The following is a 26,639-nucleotide window of genomic DNA, read 5'->3' as shown; positions in this document are numbered from 1 at the left end:
ATGTGTGGTTATCAGCGTAGGTTGAAGAATTGTCTAAGCATTTAATAAGAGTATTTCTTCTTATGTGACTTGTCTGTTTGAGTCGTTTGTATTCCTTATTAAAACAGAGTTTTCGGTTGGATTTGGGTAAATTTATAATACAGATATTTTTGACCCAACTTTCCTACCATAGCGACTGTGAACATCTTCCTAGTGTGTGATTTTCCATTTTTAGCACCCAGTGTGTTGTTATAGGTGTGATTTTCTGTGCTTTGGAGAGTCTGAGAATGTGGTGGCCAGAAGGACCTTAGAATTCGAGCCCGACCACAGTGTCTCAGACGGGGAAACTATGGCCCAGGGAGCAGAGGCCCCGGGTGCAGGTGGTGGGGGGGGGGGGCCAGGGCTGACCCAGCCTCAGACCGCCACTCCTCAATCTCCACCTCTCTGCGTGGTGGTGCTATCTCCTGAGCTCCTAAAAGCCCCATGTCGCTCTCCTGGCCCAGACGGTTCTTTTGAGGGGAGGTTTATGCTTCTCCTCTTTGAGCCCAGGCAAGCTCTGTAGGACTGTTCTGAAAGGGTACCCTCGCCACTCCAACAACAAGGAGCCAGCCGTTCCATCTTTCTGACTCAGGGCATTTAAAAATGTCCTGAGCTGGGGAATTTAGAGGAACCTATGATCGATTTGTGAGCATTAAGCTCTTAACCGGCAGCAAAGACAGTGTAATATCGAATTACCCACAGAAGATGCATTGGTGCCGCAGCGTCGGCAGCTACCTGTCTGCTGGGGGTTGTCCTAGATATTCGGGGTCTGCAGAGGGTGAGGACAGGGACAGGCCCAATCTGGAGGCTGCTCTTGCCTTGAGGAGCTGATGCATCAGGAGGGCTCTTGCTTCATGCTGAGCTGTGTGCCGCTCCCCACCAGGGAAGGTGGGTCCCAGACCTGGTAGGCGACTCCCCAGCTGGCAGTCAGGAAACCCGGTTTAGACTTGAAGATTTTCGCCCCAGCTCTCTTGCTGCGCCGCCTGCATCCTGGCCCCCACCCCAGCTCTTCAAGTACATTCATGGGCAGCCCTGTCCATCCAGTCGCAGTCACAGCAGACCTTTCCTTAGTCCAGATAGTCGGTTGCTACAGAGGTGCTTATATTGTAATGGGATGAGCAGAAATAGAAGTATCTGTCCGTCAAACAAGCAGAATTTTAAAATGGGGGTAAATAAAATGCTGGAGGTACACAGAGGCACCAGGGAATAGTTTTGACTCGGGGTGGAGTGAGCTGCTCAGAAGAGGTGTCACCATGTCCGCCTGGGGGATGAACAGCATCCGGGCAGGGTGAGGCAGGAAGAAGGGATGGACTGGGGAAGGGAGGGGGCAGAAGGAACAGGCACCTCGAGACGCATGCCCTCATCCAGGTGTCCTTACCCAGAGTGCAGGGAGAGGGCAGGACGGAGAGGCTGGTCTGGGCAGCAAATGAGGCTCAGAAGCCGGTGGAGGGTTGGTGAGTAATATGAAAAGGGGCATCTGTCTGGCAGCCTGGGAAGGTTCTGGGCCTCTGGAAGAGTCCTCAGGTAGGAGCCCAGGAAGGAAGAGATGCCAGCCCAGGAGGGGAGGGGCCCACGTGCTTAGCAGATGCAGCTTTTCCCAACGTGCCAGACGACACCATCTCCCATAGCCACTGATGCTAACAGCAGTGATCAGGCAGATGTGTCTCTGGGGATTTTCTGATTCTGATTCTAGCCTGGGGTCAGCCTTTTTATTTACTGGCATCAGTCTGGTAGGCCAAAGCAGGGAGAGGGCAGGCAGGTGCAGTGGCTTTGAAGTCTGTGTAGTTTGGAGAAGTCCTGATCGTTGGTGTTTATGTGTTTATTATTTCAACAAATAGTTATTGTGTGCCTACCACGCACCAGGTGTTTAGCAGTAGACAGTAGGGAAATGATGTCCACATAGGGATGACCCAGATTCTAGAAGTTTGGAGCCTATTCTCTTTTCGGGGAATTTGTGGCCTCATTCGTTCATTTAAGTCTGGATTTTCAGTGCTGAATTCCCCTTACGCAGAGTAGCTCTCGTGGTGATAACGTTTCCGTGTCTTCCGTTCTAGATGCCTTAGGGCCACGAGCGCTGCCCCTGAGGACTCCTGGTGGCCAGCAGCTCCGAAGCCATTCAGGCGCTTGGCCTCCAGCTCCCACTGACACATCCGGGAATCCTGTCTGCTGGCCTTCCAGCCTGGAAGCCTACCCGAACCATGGAGGCCCCTGAGGTCCCCGTGGGAGCGCTGATTGACTTCGGGACTGAGCCGTCCCCCTCCTCGCCCCTAGAGACACTGCCTCCGAAGCTGCGGGATGGGGACAGCTCCCAGGGCGACGGCGCTTCAGAGAGCGAGACTACAGAGTCTGCGGACAGCGAGAATGACATGGGCGAGTCGCCCTCACACCCGTCCTGGGACCAGTACCGCCGCTCCTCCTCCAACGAGTCCTTCTCTTCCAACCAGAGCACCGAGTCAGCCAAGGACGAGGAGACCCTGGAGCTCCGGGAGTTCATGCACAGCTACGTGGAGAAGATCTTCTCTGGAGGGTGAGCCCCCAGGACCTGCTCTCTGCCCCAGGCTCTGTCCTTGACAGGGCACCCGCTGGGGCCCGGGCTTTCGCTCCCTCATGGGCCAATGGTGGGCCACCTGGGTGGTTCTCAGCCCCCACCCCCGGCTGCAGGTAGAAGCGTTTGGGGAGTTTTCGCTGCCCCTTCCATCCCACCCCTGGCTCCAGCCACTCCGCTGACATGCTCACGTCCTCACTGCTAAATCCAGAAGGACTCTAGGTTTGCTTCCCTGTGTCTGAGCCCTTGCAGGTTAGCGTCAGACTCACACTGGGCTAGGGCGCCTCCGCGACTAGCAGACTCTCAATGCAGGGCAGTACGGTCCAGAAGGTTTCGATTACCCGTACTCCTTGAGATGCTCATGGCAGCTGAGCCTCAAGCCCCTGCCAGGATGGGGACCCTTCCTTGCTCCTCCTTGCCTTTCTTTGACGGTTCTTGAAGGGGTAAACAGGAGCCCTGGCAATTGGAGCAGCAGGGAGCGGAGTTTGGGTTGGGATCAGACTGAGGAGGGGGTGTCTGTGGGTATGCCTCCAGCTCCCCCACCCACTCTTGTTAATATCTCAGCATGGGGGTAGGGAGCCCACAAACCCAAATTCCTGGGTTTCGGATGTCAGCCTTGCCCTGCATCCCCACCACACGCTAGTCACTGAAGGCCTTGCTGCTCGTTTGCCGGATGTGGACCTGCAGCATCCGCATTATGGGAGCTTGCTAGAAATGCAGAGTGTTGGGCCCCACCCAGACCTGCCGAGACTGACTCTGCATTTCAACAAAACCTCTGGACTCTCTGTTGCACGCACTGCAGTCCGAGGAGCTCAGGGACCGAAGGGATCATTTTCCCATTTTATTAAAGCAATAGGAAGAATCTCTGCCTGTTGATTCTGTGTAAAGAGGATATTATTCCCTACTGTGATTACGGTCCCTTGTTCGTAACCTGGCGAGGTGGGATGTCTGCCTTTTCCAGGCGTGTGTCCATTTTCTTTGCAGTTAGAACAGGGAAGAGAGCTCAGTGATAATCCAAATATTGGACGATCCAAAAATGCATTCATGTTTGATTTTGAATGCATTCTGAGAGAACAAGTAGATGTGGTGCCCTCCTAATTTTGTTTGACTAACACTGGAATTAGTCAGCTTTCTTGGAGCACACCCAGTTAATGAAAGAGGAGAAAGCACAGAAGCTTGCTAATTTGTCAGGAAGGACAATCTATATTTGCGGCAGCCTGTCAGCAATATGGAACATGGACAACTGAGCTGGATGCATTTTCAAGAGCATTCGAGAAATCACTGAAGACTGGCTGGCGAATTCCCCTATTTCATCTGGTGTTGGTATTTTGGGATAAATGAGACCAAGATGTTTTCTACCAAACCTTAAATAAATGAAAAACTACATGAGCTAATTGATCTTCAGCCTTCTGTTTCTTTTTTATCTGGTCTTTAAATCTGGAGGCAGAGTATTAGCCTCCCACAATGAGTGATCAGAGGTGGTTTGAGGTCAGGTGAGCATTCTGTTCACCCTGGCCGTGGTGACCCCCCTGGGGTCCCCCAGTCTCCGTCCCTCACATACATAGCCAGGATCGTCAGAGAGGTGAGTAGCTGGCTCTTCAGAACAACCAACCAGTCTAACCTTGCGGCCAGCCAGTGTGTCCTGCGCATGAGGGATTCTTGAACTCACTGTGTGGTTCTTTGCTGACTTAGCACCAGTGAGTGGGAAGGCGGTGGAACTTGAGGACCAGGACCTCAGAGGGTCACGTTATCCTTGTCAGCACCCCTGTTTCACTGGAGGCAGGACGTGGGGGACGGAGCCTGGGCTTTGGAACCCGGAAGTCTGGATGGAGCTCCCATTCACTACTCAGCTGTGTCTGATCCTCTGACCCAGTCTCCTCATCTTTGAGATAGAAATGCCCCCATTTCCTTGTGGGCCCAGCCGAGGATGGATGTGCCCATGTAAGTCAGGTGTTCATGCTTGGCTGGGGGGCCATATGTCCCCATTCCCTCTCCTGCGTCTTGCCCGCTCTGGCCGTCTTTGTTGCAGAGGGCTGAAAGTTGCTTTTCCTGCTCTGTTCCTTCCAGGGAGGACTTGGACCAGGAGGAGAAAGCCAAGTTTGGAGAGTACTGTAGCAGTGAGAACGGAAAGGGCCGCGAGTGGTTTGCTCGATACGTGAGCGCCCAGGTGAGGGGACGGCAATGGGAGGTAATGGTGGTGGGGCCCCTTCTCATCGGCTCTCCTGCTCCCGCTCTGGAGAAAAGCCACAGGAAACAACCCAGCAGAGAAATTAGTAGAACTTACTTAAAGATGTTCCCAAAAGGCCTCGTTAGAATAGCGGGAAGCGGGAAGTCACTCATCCGGATGCCCCGCTAGAAAGAATGAGCGAGCAAACTGGTCTTTCAACTGTGTGCAGTTACAGAAAAGTTCCTTTTTTAAGGGCAAGAATGTGGACGATGTCCACGCATAGTTTTGTTCAATAACCCGCAGTATTCAGTTTTACAAAGATAATGTAGGGCAGTGACAGCCACGCGAGTTCAGAAAAGAATTATTTTTTGTCAATACCTAGTAGGGTCTTTTTTTTTTTTTTCTGTAAAGTGGCTTAAACTCTTGGTTTTTTAAAAGTATTTTGATCACAATTTATTTTTCCAAGAGAAATTAGAAAATGCAGATCAGCACAAATAGAGAAATGGCCCATACCTCTACAATCCAGAAATGGCCCATGCTGTCTTCTGGGGGTTTCATCCCTCCACACTGTTCTGTGTTGTATAGGGGAGTTTGTGGGGTTCCTAGTTCTTAAAATTTCAAGGAGACACAGGAAAATGTTGGCTTGTGCTCTGCTCGGGGGCCCGGCTGCTCCCGTCCCGGGCTCGCGGCCCCCCTGTGTCTAGCGGTGCTCAGCGTGGTGAACCCGGCGCCTGTCTGAGCTGCACCACGCCTCTGCCGCCTGTCGCCCAGTGACGTGTCTGCCCTGTTCCCACACAGCGCTGCAACTCCAAGTGTGTCTCGGAGCCGACCTTCTACCGCCTGGTGCAGTCTTTCGCCGTGGTCCTGTTTGAGTAAGTGATGCTGTAGCTCAAAGCCTTTGTCCTAGAGCACGTGTTCCCCACCTCTCCTGCCCCGTACTAACCCAGTCATAACAGCCGTGTGAGTCATCAGCGGGCGCTTGCTCTGAACACCATCCCCCGCCCAGCATCCGCCGAGAGGCAGCATTGTACCAGCCTCTCTTGGGAGGGAGTTAGGGTCCTCCCCCGGCAGTAGGGGTTAGGGGACAGCAGCTGGGCATGAGTAAATCCCTCCATGAGTGCTGTCAGGACAGGCGGGGATGACATGCAGTTGACCCTGCCCTCCTGCTGCGGAGATGTGGCCTTTTCTGGATTTCTTGTTGTGAAGTACCTCCAACTAGATAACCACCCACTTAATGATGTGATCGAATGACTTCAGCCTGCCCCGCGTGCTAATTAGGCCCTGCTGCAACCTTTTATCACAAACAGCACAGTAGAAGCTGGCGGGTGATGAAAAGGGCCCCTCTCTGCATCTGTGTAGCTGCGGGAGGCGGGCCATGTGACTCACAGGCTCTCTCCTCCTGAGGCCCCAGGGCCCTGGGACGGCCACACTCACATCATACATCTTGGATCTGCATCAGAGCAGGTGACGGCCCCCCACCAGCAGGAAAGGAGGGGATGTGTCTGCCTTGGGGAAGCGGACAGCAGCTTTACTGATGGGGGAGGGGGTCACTGTGGATGAGAAATGGGAAAGGACGGGGAAGAGGAAGCCCCGATCTGACTGTTGTTTCTGCCCTACTTACCCTCGTCCCCTCATTCTGGCCCCGAAGCAGGTCCTGGTCCCGTGGTTTGTCCCCATGTCCCTTTTGTCCTTCCAGGAAAACCCCCTCCTTTACTTTCCCTTCCCCTTTTCCTCCCAGCAGAGACATAGCTGCTCTTGGGCACCTTAATTCCCTGTGTCTAGATGTCTCCTCACCTCTTTATTCCCCCCGCCATGAACATGGAGCATGGGCTGGAGGGAAAAGACCAGAAAGTGGAGGATCCCTATTTTTCTGGCACCTGCTTGGAATGTCCCAAGTTGAGGATAGGCTCCCATGGGGGGATTCTGGGTCTCGGAGCTGGCAAGGGTGGAGGGACGAGAAAGCATCACGGAAGGAGCGGGTTTCAAACAGGCCCAGTTGTCTTGTGTGCAGCCTGCTCTCAGGCACTGAGAACCTCAGCTTCCGAACATTCCCACCCGTAGGATTTCTCACGAATCCATATTGTGCAGAGATGGCACCTGTCCCACTTGGTAACACGTATTTAATTCTGCACTGACTTTGAATTTTTCCTTCAATAAAAAGGGGGGGGGAATAAAATTCAAGTTCCAACCCAAGCAAAACACAGAATCTCTGAACCATTTCTCGGTGAGCATATGTATTTCTGTATGGTTGGGGGAAAAAAAGGGAAAAAACCTTATAATCTTCTTAAAATATGTATTAATTTTTAAAATTTGAGTTTCATAATTTTTAGTTTATTAGTATCTTATGTTTTTACTTTTATCGTCCTTTATGATTTTTTTGGCAGAGTTTAGTTCTTTAAGTTTTTTTTTTAAAGATTGTATTTATTTATTTGAGAGAGAGAGGAGAGACAGAGAGCACGAGAGGTGGGGAGCGGTGGGCAGAGGGAGAAACAGGCTCCTTGCTGAGCAGGGAGCCCGACATGGGCCATCCCAGGACTCTGGGATCGTGACCTCAGCCGAAGGCAGACGCTTAACCAACTGAGTCACCCCTGATTAGATTATTTTTGTATTCAAAGATAAAACTGGCCCTGACCCCACTATCTAGATACATTCCATTGACTTTTCTTAAGTAATACTTGTGCAAGGTTAGAAACTAAACAGGAAAGAAAAGTACAGAAGAACAGGGTAGAGAAGCACAGTGCCTCAAATGGAAAGGAAACCCTTTTTCACAGCCCTGTCCTCGCTCCTGTGGTCCTCCTCCCAGCAATAATCCCTGTTGATGATATGCATCCCAGCGAATATATATCTTTCTGAAAAAGATAAGCAATTGGGGATTCTTTTTTGTTGCTTCTATGTAGCATCTGGGGAGTGAGATATTAATGTGGACATATTTATAAAATTTTTAGGTCTTGCTTCAGGAGCTTGCAGTGAGAAAATTGGGTAGAACAATTCTTTAGCTAGTCAGCCTTCCTTGTCATTTTAGGTGTCATCAGATGGACGACTTCGGGCCTGCCAAGAACCTCATGACCATGTGCTTCACCTACTACCACATCGGTAAGGCCCAGGGACGCGGCCACTGTGGAGGGCAAACATGGAAACTCAAGACTTGTCACCTTGTAACATGGCATCAAGTGAGGATTTCTTTCCCATTAGCGGCAAAGTTGTGAGGCTTCCAGAATACAATAGAACCTGAGGTTAGGACGGGGTGCACAAGGAGTGAGATTCCTGAAACAGGAGGAGAAGACATGCAGTCCATATCATGGGTCATGAGGCTACCTATCCACAGTAGGAAGGAAGCCACCCAGCAGCTGGGAGATGACAGAGTAAGTTCATTTGGTGGGAAATTTCATGGTCGACTCAGGAATTGCTGGATGTGAGGACATCGCTTTCACGTTTTAGCAAAATACGCATGGGGTTGGCTCTGGAAGAGAGTGGGAGGAGCAGTATAGGGTCTTAGGGTGGAAAGCGTCGCTGGGTGTGGGCTGGTGATGCCCTCATGACGAGTGCAGATTGTTCTTCATCCCGACGTCTGACAGTTCTTCTGGCTCATTGCTCTTTAACTTTCTGGTAATCGGAGCTTGAGGTCTCCCTGTGTGAAGTTCCTTGGGTGTGATGGCAGGGATTCATTCAGGCCGCTGCAAGCAGAAGGCTGCTAGGGGCCCGCATGTGCTCTAGAGCCAAGTCAGGGCGGCAGTAAGCATGGCCTCTCTTCCCACCTCTCTCAGGATGCACGGTTTTGCTCTTGTGTTGAAACCCCGCATCCTCTGCAGCTTGACTCTGTCCTCCCCCGGCTCCCACTCCCCATCCTCCCTGTGCCTCAGTTCTGCTGGCGACAGCTGGTCAGAGTGCCTTAGCTCCAGGCCAGGCCACCACTGGGAGGGTCCTTCATGCCAGACCTTTGGGTCAAATGGGAACCCCTCATCCAAACCGTGGCTCCTCCTCAAAGGAGTGGGAGTCACCTCTGTGCACAGAGCAGCTCAGATTAGTAGGGGACACTTAGCACCTTGACCTGTAGGGGGCCCTTTGACCTGCAAGGCTCTGAACGGTAGGTATCTTTTTTTTTTTTTTTAAGATTTCTTAAAGGTTTTATTTATTTGAGAGTGTAAGCGAGAGAGAGAGCACGAACAGGGGGAGGGTCAGAGGGAGAAGCAGACTCCCCGCTGAGCAGGGAGCCCAACGCGGGGCTCAGTCCCAGGGCCCTGGGATCATGACCTGAGCCAAAGGCAGATGCTTAGCCGATTGAGCCACCCAGGCGCCCGAAGAGGGTATCTTTGCCCTGAGGTAGGGTCTTGATCTGCAGGGGTACCTTGACTTGAAGGAGACTCTGACCTGAAGGAGACCCTTTGGCCCGCAGGGTGCACCTTGGTCTGTGGGAGACCTTTGGCCTTACTGTTCTCTCCCGGGATGCCCACTCCCGCCTCATCCAGTTTTAGGCCCACAGCAGGGGCGCGGAGCCTGTCTGGAGTCGGCATGCCTCCTCCTGGGACAGGGAGAGGCTCTTGGTCCCCTTGTAACCCTTGGCCTCCAACACCATGGTGTAGCTCTGTGTGTACATTGCTCCCCTCCTCCAGGTCCTTGAGCTTCTTTAGGGCCGGGTCCTCTCCTGTTTCTTCTTTGGTCCGGGTGCACCTGGCTGCCTTCCTGTACACAGTAGGTGCTTAGCTGTGGCCCCCAGAGGCCCGGCCCTCCACCTTCCCCTGGTGGCTTCCTGGGGCCTTTGCTGGTCGCCCCTGCACCCAGAGGCTCCGGCGCCCTGTTGTTCCTGCTACACAGCGAGGTTCATTCTTGCTCCCTCCCACCTCTCCCTCCTCCAGGTAAGCCGCACCTGCTGCCTTCCGAGTCCAAGGAGAAGCCCGCGGGGAGCATCGACTCCTACCTGAAATCCGCCAACAGCTGGCTGGCAGAGAAGAAGGACATCGCTGAGCGGCTGCTGAAGAACACATCGGCCAAGACAGAGAACGTCAAGGGCTTCTTCGGGGGGCTGGAGACCAAGCTGAAGGGACCCCTGGCCAGGAAACACGAGTAAGTGTCACCAGGTGGACTGTGGGGGGAGGGGCAGGTGTGGCCGAAGGCAGAGGCCATGTTCCTCCTGCCAGTGGCGGTGACAGGGAGGCCATGGCCTGGCCGTGGAGGAGTCCACGTGGCCGCCCTGGGTGACCTTAGGGGCCCGCGAGCAGCTCCTGAGAAGCACAGCTTGACCCTCCACCCCCCAGAGTTTTCTGTGGTTCACACATGCCTTTGGGTTGGCTGACAGGCAGGGATGTCCTGGGGCTCGGGGTTTTCTAGGACGGATGGGGAACATGTGGAAACTGCCGGAAGGCAGCAGGGTAATTACAAATCCTCCCTGGCCCTTCCTCCTGGAAGTGTGGTGAGAGCGCATGTGAAGGGAACCACGTAGGCAGGGGACAGACCCCTGTTCCCCAGGACAGCCGTTCTGCAGCGGGAGCTCAGGAGCCTGCCGGGACCAGGTGCTTGAGAATGCAGTGTTGAAGCCAAGACCTCCCAAGAAAGGGGGCACGTCAGCAAGAGAGTACCCTGGGCTCCCCGAAGTCCCCAGTGTCCCCTCCAATGGCCGGTTACAGCCGGGTGACTTGGCTTTGTTCCTCGTCTGGTCCAGGCAGTTTTGGATTCAGAGAAAATGGTGCAAAGGAGCCTCCATGCCGCATCTCCTTAATTCTGGAAGATCGGCAATTGGGAAACATTGCACTGACTTAACACTTTTGTAGAGGAAACCACATGCAATGTAGCCATTGCTAAGAGACGTAATCCTTCAGCCAGGTTAGACCGCTTCCCTTGAGCTGAGAAAATGTGTGTGGGGGGGATTGTTTTGTCACTGCTGTGGTTCTCTCCCCCAGGGAGGAAGAGAACAAGCCCAAGGAGAAGCCGCAGAAGACTGGTGAGTGCCTCCCAGTGCTCTCCAGGCCCAGCGGATGTCCGGCTGTGGACACACAGAGCCCCTGGTCCCAGAGCCAGGCCCCACAGGGTCTTCGACCGGCCCTGCTGGTAACCGGTAGCACCACCAAGCAGGCCCCTGAACCTCTGGGCCCCTCCCGCCGGGGCACGAGATGCTGCCATTGATGACTCCCGACTTCTGTCCACCCTTGCCTGGACTTGCCTAGTGAATTTCGGGGGGAAACCTCTTCTCTGGGGAGAGGATTCGGGAACCAAATTCCACGTCTCAGGGAAGGGAAGGAATGTATTGCTGGGGGTGGGGGAGCCGTGCCAGGGACCCTTCCCTCAGAAGGAATTCCCAAGGCCAAGGTGGCAGGATTGTCCTTCCCGGCCGCGGGTGGCAGGCAAGTGGTCTTGGAATTTCCACTGCACGTTTCTGTGACCTTTGGGGAGAAGCGGTGCCGGCCGGGAGGGTCGCTGAGGGGTTTGCCAACATGTGGGGGCAGCCAGGGCCACGGGCAGTCTTTGTTGCCCTCCCGCAGTGACCGTGTGCAGCCCGGAGGAAGAAAGGAAGGGGGAGAAGATCTACCTGTACACACACCTGAAGCAGCAGCCCATCTGGTAAGGCCGCGCCCCCAGCCCCGGCGGCTCCCTCACCGACAGCTCGCCCTGCCCTCCAGGGTGGCCAGAATAAAGAAGGGGAACCGTGGCAGGTGTGTGAGGATGTGGAGAAACTGGAGCCCTCATACCCTGCTGGTGGGGATGGAAAGGGGACAGCAGCTGTACAAAACAGTCTGGCAGCTCCCCAGCATGTTAGCGGAGAGTGAGCCCGTGGCCCAGCAGCTCCGCTCCTAGCCAGGTGCTCAAGAGAACAGAGAACAAGACTCATGCACGTAGGCTCCCAATAGCCCCAAGTTGGAAAGAACCCGGATGTCCACAGACATGGACACGTGATGTGTGGATACGCAAAACACAATATATCCCTACCACACGGTTTTCTTCAGACACGGGAGGGAGTGAGATGCTGACGGTTGAGACGCAGGTGAACCTGGAAAACATTTTGCAGAATGAAAAGGCCAGACACGAAAGACCCCATGGTGGATGATGCCATTTATACGAAACGTTCAGGATAGGCTAGTCCCTGGAGACGGAGTAGCTGAGCAGCTGCCCGGGGCTGAGGGAAGCAGGGGATGCGGAGGGACTGTTCACGGGTATGGGGTTTCCTTATGGGGAGGATGAAGAGGTTCTGGAAGGAGATAGTGGTCATGGTTGTACAACTCTGAATATACTAAAAACCACTGAATCGTGTACTTTAAAAAACTGAGTTTATGGTACGTGAGTTATATCCCAATGAAGCTATTTTATGTGAACGTCTAGGAATGAAGGTCATGAGTAAAGTGAGAGGCCGGCGGTCGGGGGAGCCCTTGCCCTCTGTGTCGCTCTGTGGATGACGGTTTGGGCTGCCTTCGTCCTGCTGAAGCCTCTCCATCGCCGTGCTGTATTCACCCACAAGTAGGCAGAGAGCCAGCCCCTGGAGCCCAAAGGGTGTCAGACGTGCCCCTCCCTCGAAGGCCACAGTGGCGTAGTTGGCTGACCCCTGATCTTTAAGAATGTCTCTTACTTGTGTGTCCCTATGAACATGTTTGTTCTCTGCACGCGGTCTGTCCGCACCGGGTTCCCGATTATGTTACTAGACCCAGTTTTCTGGCAGCAGGTGTCCCCAGACCCCCGGCTTCCTCTAGGAGGCCCAGCGGGGGTGGAGAAGCGGAAGACGGCCTTCACGTCCCAAAGGTGGTGGCTTCAGTTTTGACCAGATGGAGGCGGGATTTACCCGCCTCTGTGTTGTACCTTCATCCTGGGAGAGATGTGACCCTCGGCCGGGAGCCCAGGGAGCCGCCTCGGTTTGGGACAAAGGCGCATGGTCATTTTTCTGTTCCCTGCTCTGCCTCTCTGTGACTTGTCAGAAGGTCCTGCAGATGTGGTGGGAAACGGTGCGCCTTTATCCCTCCTGTACTGAGACCTGCCTCCCTGGAGAGGACTGACAGATGCCTCTGTCTTACAGGCACACGCTGAGGTTCTGGAACGCGGCTTTCTTTGACGCTGTCCACTCTGAGAGGAGAAAGCGGTCTCCCACCACCAGGTAGGAGCAGCGTCTGGGCCTGCCTTGCCTTGGGGCAGAGGACCTGGGACTGGCTTTATTGTCTGGTTTCTGCGGAGGAGAACAGAAGGATGGCTGAGTCGGTGCGTCCATCTCTTCTTCAGCCCCTTCTGGCCCCGGTGCCCGGCGAGCTGCCTGGAGGGTCCCGGGCACGCACAGCTTCGTGGCTGGCGGGGGGGGGTGTCCTCAGCTTGCATGAGCGCTTTCTGTCCTGGGCTCTGGCATGACTTGGCCTGACCCTCCTCCAAAGCGCACACTCCCCCAGAATGCAACCATCAGGACCCCCAAGGATCCACCCCCGCAGACTCAGCTCGAGAGAGCTGACGTCTGGGGAGATGCGACTGCTGCCTTCAGCTTAGTGCTCTGGTCTGCAGCCTGAGACCCTCCCAGGCTCCCTGAGCTGGTCTTGCCACATCAGAAGACCCCCTTTGTAAACCATCACACAGAGCCCAGGGCGGCAGCGAGGGCTGGTGGTCCTTCCTGCTCTGGGCCCGCCGTGTCTAGCGGCTGGGCAGGAAGGGGCAGTAGCCCTCCCAGTCTTGGGTCCCCTTACTGGCAACCTCCCCCCAGTCATGAACCTCTCCTTCTCTAATGGGGAGACCCCCTCAGCCTTCCTCCCTGGCAGGGGACAGCCGGGGCTTGCTGTGTATCCCGGTGCACTAGCGCAGGGGGGTCTGAGGTGCGGTCTTTCTGTCTGGGGGGGCAGCTACACCCTAGCGGGGCGGGACAGCCTGCAGGCCGCTGCGGCTGCATCTCCTGAGGGAGGCAGAGGGAGCACGCGGAGGGGAAGCTGCTGAAGCCATCCCGGGGGTTCTAGAGAGAGAATCCCACGCTCTGCCAGGAAACCAGACTGAAGGAAGCGCTTAGATGCTTGTAGGCGAACGGGGTTTCCTGCTGCTTCTGTAGCTGTCGGGCTCCTAGCAGATCAAGGGTCTCGAGTACCCCGTCTCTCTCCGTCTCTCTGTTTCTGCCTGTAATAACGCTCCTCTCTCGCTGTTCTCTTTTTTCCATCCACATATCTTGCATGACTTTGACATGTTCCTCTGTTTACCTGTTTCTGCTGCCGCTCCAGAGGGGATGCTGGAGAGGAGGAGAAGAAGAGGTGTGTGTCCACGTGACTTTGTTCATGTTACAGGGCCGGGGGTCCCCGCCAGGGCCACCTCAGGGCGGGAGCCGCGCGCTAGCTGCCGCAGGGGGCAGAGCCCAGGCGCGGGGGCAGCCCGGTACCACTGCCAGGACAGGCCGGTGGCGGGTGGGGGCTCGCCAAGGACAGAGCACCAGGAACAGGAAACAGAGAGGGCACTCGACACCCTGCAAGGCCCAGGGTGAGTTCAGAGAGTGAGCAGCCAAGTCCGATTTTGAGCGGCTCCAGCCTTCTGGCACTCCAGCCCCTCCTGAGCAGGCCTCGAACCCACCCCCTTGACTTCACGCTTGGTAATCTGGTCACGGCACAAAGCCGTGCGGGGCACAGAGGCTCTTCCTCTCTGCAGCCAGGCTCAGAGGTGTGCAGGGGTCTGGCAGACCGTCCCCCGCCCCTGGGACAGGCTCGGGGGGTCAGGGAGGAAGGATGGCTGCCCCCTCCTTGCCAGCCATGTCGTGGTGAGGAGCCTGTGTGTGTGTGTGAGGGGGTCCTCTGAAGAGAAGGGCCTAGAACAGGGCTCTTTTCTTCGAGCCCCCAGTGGGGTCTCTCATCGTTTGACCTTTGTATTCGTTAGATACCTTTTGTAATATATTTTTGGAGCGAAAGGCCTGCCGATTCAAAATAGTTTCTGATACAATGATTGTTCCTTCGTAGGACATTTCCCAAAGCACACTTCCTTTAATCAGTAATATATTTTTAGTGCTTATTGTTTATGAGAAATCTTGCTTCTTATGCAGCCTTATTATGGCTATAAAAGGAACACTTAGGCATAATGGACACCCCCTTTACTACAAAGCCCCTGCGTCTCCACAGTCTCTCTGGGTGGGAGCATGACTCACCGCGGCCTCCCAGGGACCCGGTTGCTTAGCAGCGTGGCTGAGGCCTAGGAGAGCTAGAGCACCGCGGCCGCCTCCAAGCCCATGAGGGAGTGCCGGCCTCTGGGCCTCACGGGCCTCACGGGCCTCACGGGCCCTGTTCCCCAGAGCAGACGTGGTCTGACCCCACATGCCCCGGGCCTCAGCCGGAAGAAGGGCAAATGTTCCTCCGAGATTGGGGTGGGAGGGTAGGCTCTGGGTCCCTGGGCAACCTCTTGCCTCCAGCATCATATCTCCTCTTCGGGAAACTCGGCTGATGATACTCAGAGGCAGAAAGGCCTCCATTTCCAAAGGCGTCTATTGCTCACATCCAAATTCCCACTGTGGCAGTTTAGACACATGCCCTGCCCTCTGTGGGATTAGACCTCGACTGGTATTGGATACTGATCTCAGTTTTAAGGAATTGATTGGATTGTAGGCAGCACCTGACCCGCTGCGTGCTAAGACCTTCCACCTCTTTCTTCAGAGGTCAGATTAAATGCCCCACCTCTAGTCCTAGCCATGGCAAAAAGTATCTCCTTCTCATCCGGGCCAGGAGGGTTAGGGCCGCCGGGTCATCACACAACTGTACACGGCAGACCTGATGGTGGTTTGGGATTTATGTGCCTGGACCACCCTGAGGGTAACCACTGGGAGAAGGAGGGTGGGAAGCAAAATGGGATGGATTAGCGTCATGCCTGGAAGCACGTTCTGGGTATCTTCATGGGCGTCCTGTCCTCAGCGTGAGGAGGCTGGGAGTGACACCTGCCCCCGGCGTCCCGTGGCCTCCTGCTAAGCCACAGCAGCTCGCGTGGCCCTGGGCCCGGCAGGTGGAAAGCAGTTAAGGTTTGATGTTGGGTCTTTTTCTCTTCCTTTGGCTTCTCCATTGCCCCCACCCCTCACTCCCTCACTCTGCCTCTTCTCTCCCTCGTCTCTTCTCTCTCTCCTAACCTTGTTTTAATCAGACTCCTCACCCAGAGCTTAATCTTTAAGGGGCAGGGGGCTTAAGTGAGCGTCTCCTCCGCATCTGCATCTGCCCCTGCAAGGAGCCCGCTTCTCAGGTAGACATGGAGGGGCCAGGGATGAGTCCCCCATCCGCTCGAGACAGGGGTGCTCCGCCGGGGGGGGAGCGAGCGCACCTGCAGTGAGCTGCTGGAGGCGGCTTTCCATCGGGATGCAGAGTTCATGGGGCTCAGAGAACGCCCTCCCTGCCCCGGAGCCTGCGCCCACTCATGTCCCTCCATGGGGAGCAGACAGAGCCAGGCTTCAGAGTCCCACCTGGGCAGCCGCACACAGACTGCATTTCTTTCTCTTGGGGTTTTTGCACCTTGTGCCATCTTCACGGTGGTCAGGGCGGGGGAGGAAAGTTCCAGGGGTCCTTCGGGAAGATCGGGGTCTCATCTGTGTGCTCCGGGGAGGGGCGTGGAGCATGAACCTGGCCTCTCAGGAAGTCAGGGCCGGGAAATGCAGCAGAGCCAAGACCCCGCCTGACAGGACAATGTGGCCCTCTGCAGCCTCCCCTGCTCCCTGGGCCTCCCGGCCACGAAAGGCTGTGCACGCTGCCCCCTCCAAAGAGCCCAGGAGGCCTGCAGATGAAGCACCAGCCTGAGGGCCTCCCGGACGGGTTCTCAGCTGCCACCCTCCAGGGACGCCGGCAGGGCCCTGTCCTCTCTGTAGGTCATCCTGCCTCCCCAGTGGCCCTGGGACCTCCCACCCTTGAGCCACAGAAAAGGACACGGGGGATGGTGTTCTTGTCTCCTAGAGAATGTTCTGGACAGCCACTAAGCACATGTCATCTCTGGGTCAGTAGGAAGCATATGAGCTTTTGGATCTCCTCATCTCAGGAAGGATGAAGTGAAGTTTGTATTTGGGGCCCGTCAGGCCGAGTGTCAGAACCCTGGGCAGGCTTTGTGGAAGAGCAGATCAAATAGCTCTTCAGGGGAGGTGCTCCCCACTCCGTGTCAGGGAGGCAACGCTGGGGTGCCCCCTGTAGATCAGAGCAGGGGGGCGAGAGGTGGGGGACGCGACGGCATTCTGGAACGCTCTCCTGTCACCTGTGCTTGCAGGGAGAAGTGGTGCCACATGACGCAGGAGGAACGCAACGACAGTCTGCGGTTCAATGAGAACATCACCTTCGGGCAGCTGGGGTGAGGGCACCACGACGACCCCACCCTGGGGGTCCCGACCGGGTGGGACATTGGGGACGAGGGCCAGCCTGGGGTTCTCTCCTGCCGGAAGGCCTGTCCTCATGGCTTCCAGTTCCCCACAGACGCACCTCCTGTCCCCATGCCCGGTGGTGGGCCAAGGCGGCCGCCCTTCATTTCCACTTCTTACAGTTCCAGGCAGGCCCCCCTCCCCTGGCGCCCCCTCCCCAGGGAGGAAGAAGGGTGCCAGCTCACGGGTGTCTTTTTCTCCAGCACGTTCACTCACAACATGCTGGCGTTCGGGCTCAACAAGAAGTTGTGTAATGATTTCCTGAAGAAGCAGGCCGTGATCGGCAATCTGGACGAAGGTGAGTAGCGGCCAGAGGTGGCCGGGGCTCGGGGCTGAGGAACCAGTGGTCTGCCCCACCCTGCTCACAGGATTTCCACGGTTTTAATTAGAAATGTGATGCTGAACTATCGGGCAGGTTCACCCCTGCTCTATTCCTGTCTCCCTACATGCACGGGACACTTCTCATTGTATTTGGAAGGCCCTTTCTGCTAGGTGGCATTTGCCAGGGGTCAGGGAGCTTCCCCCTTCCAGTGTTTCCAAATGGGGCCAAAGGTAAAGAGGGGACTGGGCGCTCAGACTCTGAACTTGTAAATGGCCAAGCTCTGACCATGAGTTGCCCCTGCTTCTAAATGGCCTGCTTTGTTTCTTGAACCACAGTGCCGTGAGAGGTATGGGGGCTGTGAGGTTTTTCTAGAGTCTCTGATTTCTTTAGTAAGAGTGGATACGTTACGTATCAGCCCCCCAATCTACTACTGGAGCCAGCCTTTATATGTCATCCTACCTGCTACAAAACAGCTTTCCCTCATGGCGTAAAAAATCTTCCACTTAAACATACATTTGGATTGACACAGTATTCTTTCAAAAACAAAAAACAAAAAAAACCCTCCACCTGGGGCGCCTGGGTGGCTCCGTCGGCTAAGCGTCTGACTCTTGGTTTCGGCTCAGGTCATGATCTCAGGGTCGGGGATGGAGCCCCGTGTCTGGCTCTGCGCTCAGCGGGGAGTCTGCTTGAGATGCTCTCTCTCCCTCTGTCCCTTCCCGCCCCCAACCACCACTGCTAGCACTTTTTCTCTCTCAAATAAATAAATCAATCTTTTTTTAAAACCCTCCATCCTGCACCAAATTAAAAGGGGCCACAGAGGAGTGGCCTCGGGAGGCAGGAGAATGCTCGGTGCTTCCCTGGAAAATCGCAGAGTGCTGTCACCAGCCCCACAGTACCGGGCAAGAACACTGTCCCCTTGCCCGCCGTGCGGCCCTGTGCAGCTCGTAGGACTCAGGCCTGGCTCCCGTGGTGCAGTTCATCTGCCGGCACTGTGCCTTCCCCGGGCTTCACGTACTTTCCATAAGAAGATGCATCCCATTTCCAAGGAGCCCACTTCCGGGTGCCAGGTGTGCAGCTGGCGGCTGAGGGCTCGGTGTTACTGGTGACACAGCCATTCCTGGTGAGGTCCTGCTTTGTTACTGCCCGGATGAAAAGAGCAGGGCCTACCTGCCGATGTCGACACCTTTCTTCCGAGAATTAACATTGTTTTCTTTTCCAGAGCAATACAAGCTGCTGAGCGACCACATTGAACAGATGGCCATCGAGTAGGCAGGCCGTGGGAGGTCGCCCAGAGCACCCCCCAGGAGGACTGAAGGTGCACACCCCTCTCCTGGGCCAGCGACTGGCTGTCACCCCACCTGAAGACCCTGCATGACCTCAGCAGCACCCAGAGCCGCTCCACACTGCCCTAGAACTAGCGGTTAGAACAATCTGGTTGCCCGTCTCCCCACCTCCCTTCTGCCTTGTCTGCTCCCCCCATCCGCGTGCCATAGGGTCCCTGGGATTACACGATAAAACCAAGGTGACTGCCCCTACTCCTGGGTGTCAGGCCCGTGACATAGGACTGAGCAGGAGGTGGAGGAAGGACACCAGGGCCGAGGTGGGCCCAGGGCAGCACCTGCTGCAGCCGCCTGCAGGAGAGGGAGGGGGTGGGGTGCCCATGGGAATGCAGATGGGGGCATCATGAGCTGGCACACGCCAATGACACGGGTGACAGTCTGGGACCCTCTTCTTCAGCAGCAGGATGGAGTAGGGGTACTCTGCCAGTCGGGGCTCCTGCTGAGCCACAGCCCTGCAGAGGGGGCGGTGGGCCTCCCCGGGCAGGCTGGGTCAGTCCGTGGCTGCTGCTGGCCCTGCCAGCTCCCCACTGTGTGACCAGAACTGGAGTCACAGGAACCGCTAGGAGGAAAGAGACACTTCCTATTTTAGGGAGGGAGAGAGCCCGGTGCAGAAGGCCCTGGCTGCGGAAGGCCCAGCGAGGGGTGTGAGCGCCCCAGAGGCCTCGTGGGATCTGCGTGGCTGCTTGGGACTCACACCAGCACCGAGGTGTCGGTGTCAGGCCATCTGAAATGCTCCTGGTCAGCGGACGGCTTCCTTCTGAAGCAGAGAGAGTCCTGCACTCCGTCCCTGGGCGTAACACGGGCTGTGTGCCCCGTGAAGAGGCACCAGAGAGGTCTCTTCAGTAGCTGCAAGACAACCACCCTTTCTAAAAGCAGACACTGCTGTTCTGTATTTCAAGGAAGACAGAAAAATCTGCGTCGGTGTTAGACAGAGGGGCAGAGGCGGCTTCCGGGGGCAGTTGCATGAGGCTCATGGGCGGAGCGGCCATGCGGCATGGGGCCCTCCGCCCCCCGGCAGCCTTGGGAAGGCGCCTCTGCCCCCCTCGGCCCTCGCCGGCTGACCGCTGTCCTGCACGCTCTGCCCATACCCCTCGTCGTGCATCCGGTGACCAGGAACCCTGGCTTTTCTCTCGGGGTTTGTCCCGGCTCGAGAGGACTGACGGTGACAGCAAGCAGCCAGCATGCGGCTCCTCCGGCCTGAATATTTCCCGTCCGTCCGCTTCCCTCTGCCTCACCCCTCGCGCTTGGGCACTGACCTTGAAAGCAGGCCCAGGGGCGCTCTCCTTCATCCTCCTCTCCTGTTTCCCTCTCTACCTCCTCTCCTCTCGGTCATTACATTACAGTCTCCTCTGGAGCACAGCAAAAACATGCCTGGTAGTCACTCACCCGGCCAGTGCTGGAACGCTTTCCCTCATGGGATGCCTCCCTGGAATGTTCCAGAGACGAGCATGCCCCGACAGAGCTGTAGCCGCACGTCTCGGTGAGGACAGGAGAGGTGACGTGGAGCATGGTGTGATGGGAGTGGGCGTGAGGACAGGAGAGGTGACGTGGAGCACGGTGTGATGGGAGTGGGCTGGTGTCCAAAGGCTGGATCCCGAAACTCAGCTTGTTTTTATGATGGCATCGTGTGTGTGTGTGTGTGTGTGTGTGTGTGAGAGAGAGAGAGAGAGAGAGAGAGAGAGGTCAGCCTGTCTGGCGATGTCACCAAACAGAGCACAGCTGTGTTGCTGGGGCAGGTCCCACAGACCGGAGGTCCCCCCAACCCCCCGGCCAGTGTTGGGCCCCAGGGACAGTGCATGCCTCTACCAAATGCATTTCAGAGAAATAAGGTCAAATTAATGAGTATGTGGACCCTCCTCCATTGCCTATTTCAGATAAGGCATCCCCTCCTAAAATGCTCAACCGTGACCCCTGAATCCGTTGTGCTCCCCTCCCTCTCTGTAGAATCAGGGCCGCATGGGGAGGGGGGCTGTCTGAGGCCCCTGCAAGGCTCTCCTTTCAACTGCATTATCATTGGCTTTATTAGTCATTTCTCAGTAGTTAGTTGAAGTGCGTTACAACTTTATCGTAAGGTGCCCCAAAGACTTATCCTTGTATATATCAGATTTTTGTATAGAAGCCTGATTCTGATTTCTGGAGGGAGTGAAGTGGGTTCTGAGGCTCTTTCCAGAATGCCAGGGAGTTGGCGTGGCCCTTTCCCCCTGCGGAGGGGCCGGCAGGACCCCTCGGCCTTTGGAAGGAAACACCCCTTTGACTTCTTGGGCTTTTCCAAGCACTTTAATTTCAAAAATGATATTGAGACGTTGATTCCCCCCTGTAGGCCTCTTGAAGTAGCAGTTGGAGGTGGAAGCAAGGCCTGCTTAGGGTTTTCTCCCTCCCCCCCCTCCCCCGCCGCCGTTGCTTGTTCTTCTGGCTGGGCAGAGTGGGGTTGGGCTGCCGGGCTTGCTTGGACGGTGCCAGAGACCTGGACCCTCCTCAGAGGCAGCATTTCACCTCACAGTGCCTCTGGCTGGTGTCACTTGGAGGAGTCCTGTCCCTAGAAAGAAGGCTGGCAGCCTGCCCTACTGAGGGTGCCTCTGTCCCTGGGACTCGGTCTCTCCCCCGGGGGCCCGGCCAGAGCAGACCGACACGGGACATCTCAGAGGTCCCAGCGTGCGGAGAGGGCTCCCTCTGGTGCACACACAGGGACACGTTGGTGTGAGAGCCCTGCGAACCCTTCCTATAAACTCAGGAACAGTAGACTCAGTGCAGGAAGGGTCGGATCATATCCTAGAAGAGAGCTTCCCGTCCTGGAAGGTAGAGTGTCCGAAGCCGGGAGCTCTGAAGGCTCGCCCTTCAGCACTGGTGTTTCAGACTTTCTGCTGGCTGTCCTCCGGGGCTGTGGAAATCACAGTGAGCCAGGACAGCTAATCCTCTCAAATAAAAAGTTCCCTGCTTGAAAATCATAACCTGAGCTGAAACCAAGAGTCGGATACTGAACTGACTGAGCCACCCGGACGCCCCAAGATGCAGCTCTGTGTTTAGCCTTTAATTTTAGCAATATTGGTAGATGTGTAAGGGGGGGCACGTTAATATTCAGATTGCATCTGCTCTGTGTGTGCATGTGTGTTTAACCAAAGGTAGGAGAGCAGGATTCCGATATCCTAAGTTATTTGTACAGTAAAATGGAGTGAACTATGATTTTCCTGTTGCCAAAAAAGGGGGGAGGGTTTGCTAAGAAGTTCTTAAGTTACCAAAAGGAGGACCAGAAAAGAGTCCCGTTTCCTGAGTTCTGTACCCAAATCAAAATCTAGGATGTTCAGGTTAGCCCGAGAGCCCACCTGAGGGCAGGTCAGCCGGTGAAACCCCCCAAGCAGACGTGGACAGAGGCCCAGGGCAAGAGCCAGGCATGCCTCCCCTTTCTCTGTGCTCCTCTGCGGAGTCGAAACCAGTGTGTGCGCTACTTCTCCAAGCCCAGCTAGACCGCAGAGTTCATTGCCGGGGAGAGGAGACCCAGCCTTGGAGTTTGCTCCCCGACGGAATGTTTTATGCGACTAGCTTGTGCCACAGAGCGCCTGGCATTCCAGACTCCGGATGCAAGGCACACCACGAAGGAGTTTGTGCGAGGCTCTGTCTAACCCTGGTGACCGTGACCACCAATCGGGGCTGAAAGCTGCAGGCCTGACCTTCCTGCTCGTTACAGCTGCCTAACGGTGGGCTTTTATTTAGGGAGGATCCAGGTGAGCCCGTGAGGTTTGATCAGTTTTGTTACCAGATTACCTAAAACTGGAGACACTTGGCAGCCGGGGTGGCGGGTGGGCGGGAGTCCTTTGCCCAGAACAGTGAGGAAGCTTTGGAAGAAGAGTTTGTCATCCAGAGGGGGGAGGCCGGGCGCAGGGGAGCGAGGTCCAGCCCCAGCCTCGGGAGAGGGGGGTACAGCGCTCAGACCAGCTCAGGCAGCTCTCTTCTCTCCCCATCTTCAGTCAAGGACCAGCTGCCGGGTGGGGGTTCCTCCTGCCCCCTAGTCCCCCAGCCTTGTAGTTCTGAACCCTTACTCTCATGTCTCTCTGCCTCCCCCTGGCTTCCCTATAAATCATTTATTCCTTATGACTCCCGGGGATGAGTTTCACCAAAAAGGGAATTGCATCGGCTAGAAGCACCCCTAATTGAGTAATGTGCAATGTTCAGACCTCAGGCAAAGCCACACAGGCCATATGTCCCATACATCCTTGTCGTCGTGGGGCTGGGAATAGGGGGTGTGTTGTTCACCAGATAACAAATGGAGGAGTCCTTTTCAGATTGTTCACCTTCAGCAAATATACTCGATGCTAAGACCATCCTCCATGGCAGCCTCCGGTGGGCTTCATCGGTGTCCCTTGCTGTCCCTGGGCCTGAGAGTCTCATACTCCTCGGGGAAGGACGGAAGGGTCTCGTGGGGGCCGGCGTGCTCTGTTCCTTGGTGCTGTCTTGTGCTCCCCTAGTCAACCAGAGCCTGGGAATGGAACCCCACCCCAGCTGTGTCCAGGGGACTCACATGTCCCCAGGATTCCAGTGGGCACTGTTCCCCCGTGTGGGCTCTTGGTTACTAACAGAAAGGGGTAAACTTGTGATTTCCAGAAGAGCGTCAGGATGGTCTGGGTTTGCCCATCTTCCCGTCACTTCCATACACACCTGTCACAGGGTGTCCGAAGTTGGGGGAGAACTCGGATCGTCGCCTAACCCCCAGACTCCAAGGCTTTGACAAGGCAGAGTCAGAGCAGAGCCCACCGCCACCTGGAGCCCTCCTGAGCTGCCCCTGAAGGGGTCTGCACTTTAGCTAAAACGGACCGCCTATTGGTAAATCCCCCTTGACCCAGAGGTCAGTCCTAGAATTGGGGGGCTAGTACCTGTTCCCTCCTTGGACATGTGCTCGTGAAAACAGGGGAAGAAGGTACTGCGGGCGCTGTCCCCGCATGTCAGCTCTGACAGGGGCGGGGTCCTATTCTCTTCTGTGCCAGAGACAGCGTGGGTTAGCTTCCTCCGTCCCTGCGGTCGCAAGCGAGCCTGGAGCTGTCACTTCTGTAAGGCGCCTTGAAGAAGACAAGCCCAACCTTTGAACATTAGGAAATGCTAGAAATTCAGACATTAGAAATAGATCCCCTTCAAATATGTAAATGTGTTAGAACAAGGCCCGTCTGTCACCTTTGTTATAAACCGTGGCCTCTGCTGGGGCTCTCGGGGATGGTTTACACGTGTGCATTAATGCGTTTTCTCCTTCAGCCAACTGGTCTTGGACCCTGACCTCGCCATTGCCACACCCAGAGCTTGCCTTTAGCAGCCCCAAAGTAGAGTTCCGTGAAGCAGTTGTTCTTGGTGTGACCATTACGCAATCCTGTGTCCCACCAGGTGATATCCTACAAACAGTATTTTAAGGCTGAGGAAGTTTCAAGGTGGGAGATCTCAGAACAGTGCTAAAATCAAAACTTTCCTGTGAAGAAAAAAAAAAAAACCTATGTCTCTATATTGCACCTCAGATTGTCAGAAGGTGGAAACTTAAATAAATTATCTTTAAAAAAAAAAGCTAGTCTGTTTAATTTTTGTTTTCACGTATCGGTGAGGACTTCTTACAGAATCGGCAATCTTCTCAGTGACATGAGCTTTTCAGAAGAAAGCATTTTTTTTCTGGGGTCAAATAGATGCTTTCCTCACTTAGGCTGAGCGTGAGGGTCTTGTGCAGATGCGCATGCGTCTCGTGGGAGTTCGAGGAGGAGGAGGAGCGCCCCTCGGAAGGCCAGCCCGCGCCTGGTCTGCACAGGGGGTCTGTGTTGGTGGAGTGGCGCCCGTGGACAGGACCTCAGCCCGGGCCTCCAGGATGCCTGCCAGCCCTTCTAGCTGGAATCCTGATCTTGCTCTTCCTCTGAGCCCCAGCTGCCTCCCTCCTGTGTTTTTGAGGCTTGGGGTGGGGGTTATAGGTGGAACCCAATTGCATCTCCTACCTGGCAGGAGCGGGATGCCTTTATCAGTCCTTTCCAGTGTGGTTTGACAGACATGTTTTTTGAAATGTTGGGCTTTCTCTTTTTCGGATTATAAGAAGTCAGTAGCCATGTTTAAATCTCTGGCCTAAACAGATGAGGGAGGTGAATCTGGGGAGCAGTGAAGGGCCTGGGAGAAGGGTCCTTAGCCCGCGGGGTGCCCAGGGGCAGGATGGGGTGAGGGCCTGACCTCCATGTCCCCAGTTCTCCCACCCAGTCTGGAGAATGCCACCCCCTCTTAGCCGAACATAGAGGGATGGCCTGGGTGGTAGATGCTCCCGTCCCCAGGCTGTCACCTCTGACTCTTCCTCTGGTGCTCGGGGGAGTCCGCCACCAGCAGCAGGCCAATGGTGGGATTCAGAGGCAACTACGTTGAAGGGGAAGGATCCCCTTAGGGCAACAGAGACCCAGAAGACCATGGGGCAGGGCGGGATAGCCCCACGAAAGAGGCCAGGTCCCATCCCACCTCCCTACCAACTGCCAAATCGTCCTTTGAGCCTTGGTGTCTACATCTGTAAAGTGGGAAGAACATAGCACCTATCCTAGGTGGTCCTGTGAGAACCACACGTGGTATACACAGACCTCAGACGGTGCTGCTCACCGCTGCTCTTGCCATCATTATCCCCACGAAATAAAGGGCTCCCACCTGTGAGAGAGAACACCAGACTTTCCTGTCCAGCTTTTATAGGGATAAATTTAAAGTGTCTTATTCAAGATTCACAAAACTAGATATAAAATTTAAACAGTGAGGCCTTCAAACGGTCTTTCTCTGTGGGTTGTAACTTTTCTCCCTCTGACTTTATGGAAGCGTTGAGGGGACACCCCTCTGTTTTCTGGAGGGGATGCTGCTGCCAAATTTATGGGTCTCTTAATAAAGCCAACTAGATCCTCTATTTGGCTGCATTTTGTATTTTAACAGAAGCGTCCCTGTGCCTCACCCCGCAGCGACGGGTCCTGTCAATGTCATTGTTTTGGTGCTCAGCAGTTCTGAAAGGGATGCATGCTAGCTCATCCTTGTTCTAATCTGTGATTCCCTGATACGTAATCTAGAGCCTGTGTCCATATCATGCTTGACCCTCTATCTTCTCTGCTGAGGTGTCTGTTCAGACCTGTACCCGTTTTTGATGGGGTGGGTTGTCTTCTTATTGTGGAGTTATGAGAGTTCTTTGTATATTTTGAATACAAATCCTTTGTCAATAGGGGTTTTGCAAATATTTTCTCCCAGTCTGTGGCTCGTCTTCTGGTTCCTGGAACAAGGTCGTCCACGGAAGTAGAAGGCTTAATTTTATAAAGTACACGTTGCCGATCTGTGTCTGTGTGTGGATAGTCTTTTGGTGTTTTGGGTTAAAACTCATCACCCAAGGTCGTGTAGATTGTCTTCTGTATTTATTCTGGAATTGTTACAGTTTTGCATTTGGAATTTATCAGTGGACAGTTTTGAGTGAATTTTGGTGTATGTTGTAAAGTTTGTAGTTGCATTCATTTCATTCTGTACGGCTTCCAGTTAATTGTCCCTTAACTATCTTTGGATAAGGCATGGGATATTTGGCTCCATTCGGTTTGAATTTCAACACCTGGGGGATTCAGCGGGCCCCAATGCGGCCGCTGAACTGTGGCTGGGCGTCCTGCACTGCCCCGGAGGGCCGGCAGGGGGCAGCGGAGCTCCCCCACCCCGCCCTGCACTGCGCATGCGTATTCCCGCCTGGCTCTGTCTCCACACGTGTCTCCACGTGCCCGCTGACAGGAGGCGGTGAGGACGCCGAGGAGGAAAGGATGCGGAAGGAGGTGAGGAGGGGAGGAGGGGAGGAGGGGAGGACGCGGGAGGAGCAGGGAAGGACACGGGAGGAGGAGGGGAGGGCCTGAGAGGAGGAGGAGGTGAGGCCGCGGGAGGAGGAGGGGAGGAAGCGGAAGAAGGAGGGGAGGGTTTGGGGGAGGAGGTGAGGACACAGAAGGAGGTGA

At 55.3% G+C, this 26,639-nt stretch overlaps 1 protein-coding gene across 4 annotated transcripts in view; it reads left to right on the top strand.

Moving 5' to 3' along the window:
* Positions 1-24,228, top strand: part of KIAA0513 (KIAA0513 ortholog) — a 71,903-nt gene extending 47,675 nt beyond the window's left edge. For 3 of the 4 annotated variants that reach the window (XM_032389750.1, XM_032389748.1, XM_032389749.1), the window contains exons 2-13: positions 2,073-2,545; positions 4,631-4,730; positions 5,529-5,602; positions 7,753-7,823; positions 9,584-9,791; positions 10,625-10,665; positions 11,204-11,282; positions 12,724-12,801; positions 13,892-13,921; positions 16,881-16,961; positions 17,232-17,326; positions 18,570-24,228. In XM_032389750.1, the coding sequence (XP_032245641.1) occupies positions 2,217-2,545; positions 4,631-4,730; positions 5,529-5,602; positions 7,753-7,823; positions 9,584-9,791; positions 10,625-10,665; positions 11,204-11,282; positions 12,724-12,801; positions 13,892-13,921; positions 16,881-16,961; positions 17,232-17,326; positions 18,570-18,619 (1,236 nt within the window). In that variant the 5' untranslated portion in view covers positions 2,073-2,216 and the 3' untranslated portion in view covers positions 18,620-24,228. The remainder of the gene's footprint in view (positions 1-2,072; positions 2,546-4,630; positions 4,731-5,528; positions 5,603-7,752; positions 7,824-9,583; positions 9,792-10,624; positions 10,666-11,203; positions 11,283-12,723; positions 12,802-13,891; positions 13,922-16,880; positions 16,962-17,231; positions 17,327-18,569) is intronic. The other variant, XM_032389751.1, reaches the window with a different exon arrangement.
* Positions 24,229-26,639: the final 2,411 nt, after the last annotated feature.

This window comes from Phoca vitulina, unplaced genomic scaffold (genome assembly GCF_004348235.1).
Source record: "Phoca vitulina isolate PV1807 unplaced genomic scaffold, GSC_HSeal_1.0 scaffold56, whole genome shotgun sequence".
NCBI lineage: Eukaryota > Metazoa > Chordata > Mammalia > Carnivora > Phocidae > Phoca > Phoca vitulina.
This window is presented reverse-complemented; position numbering and strand designations above follow the sequence as displayed.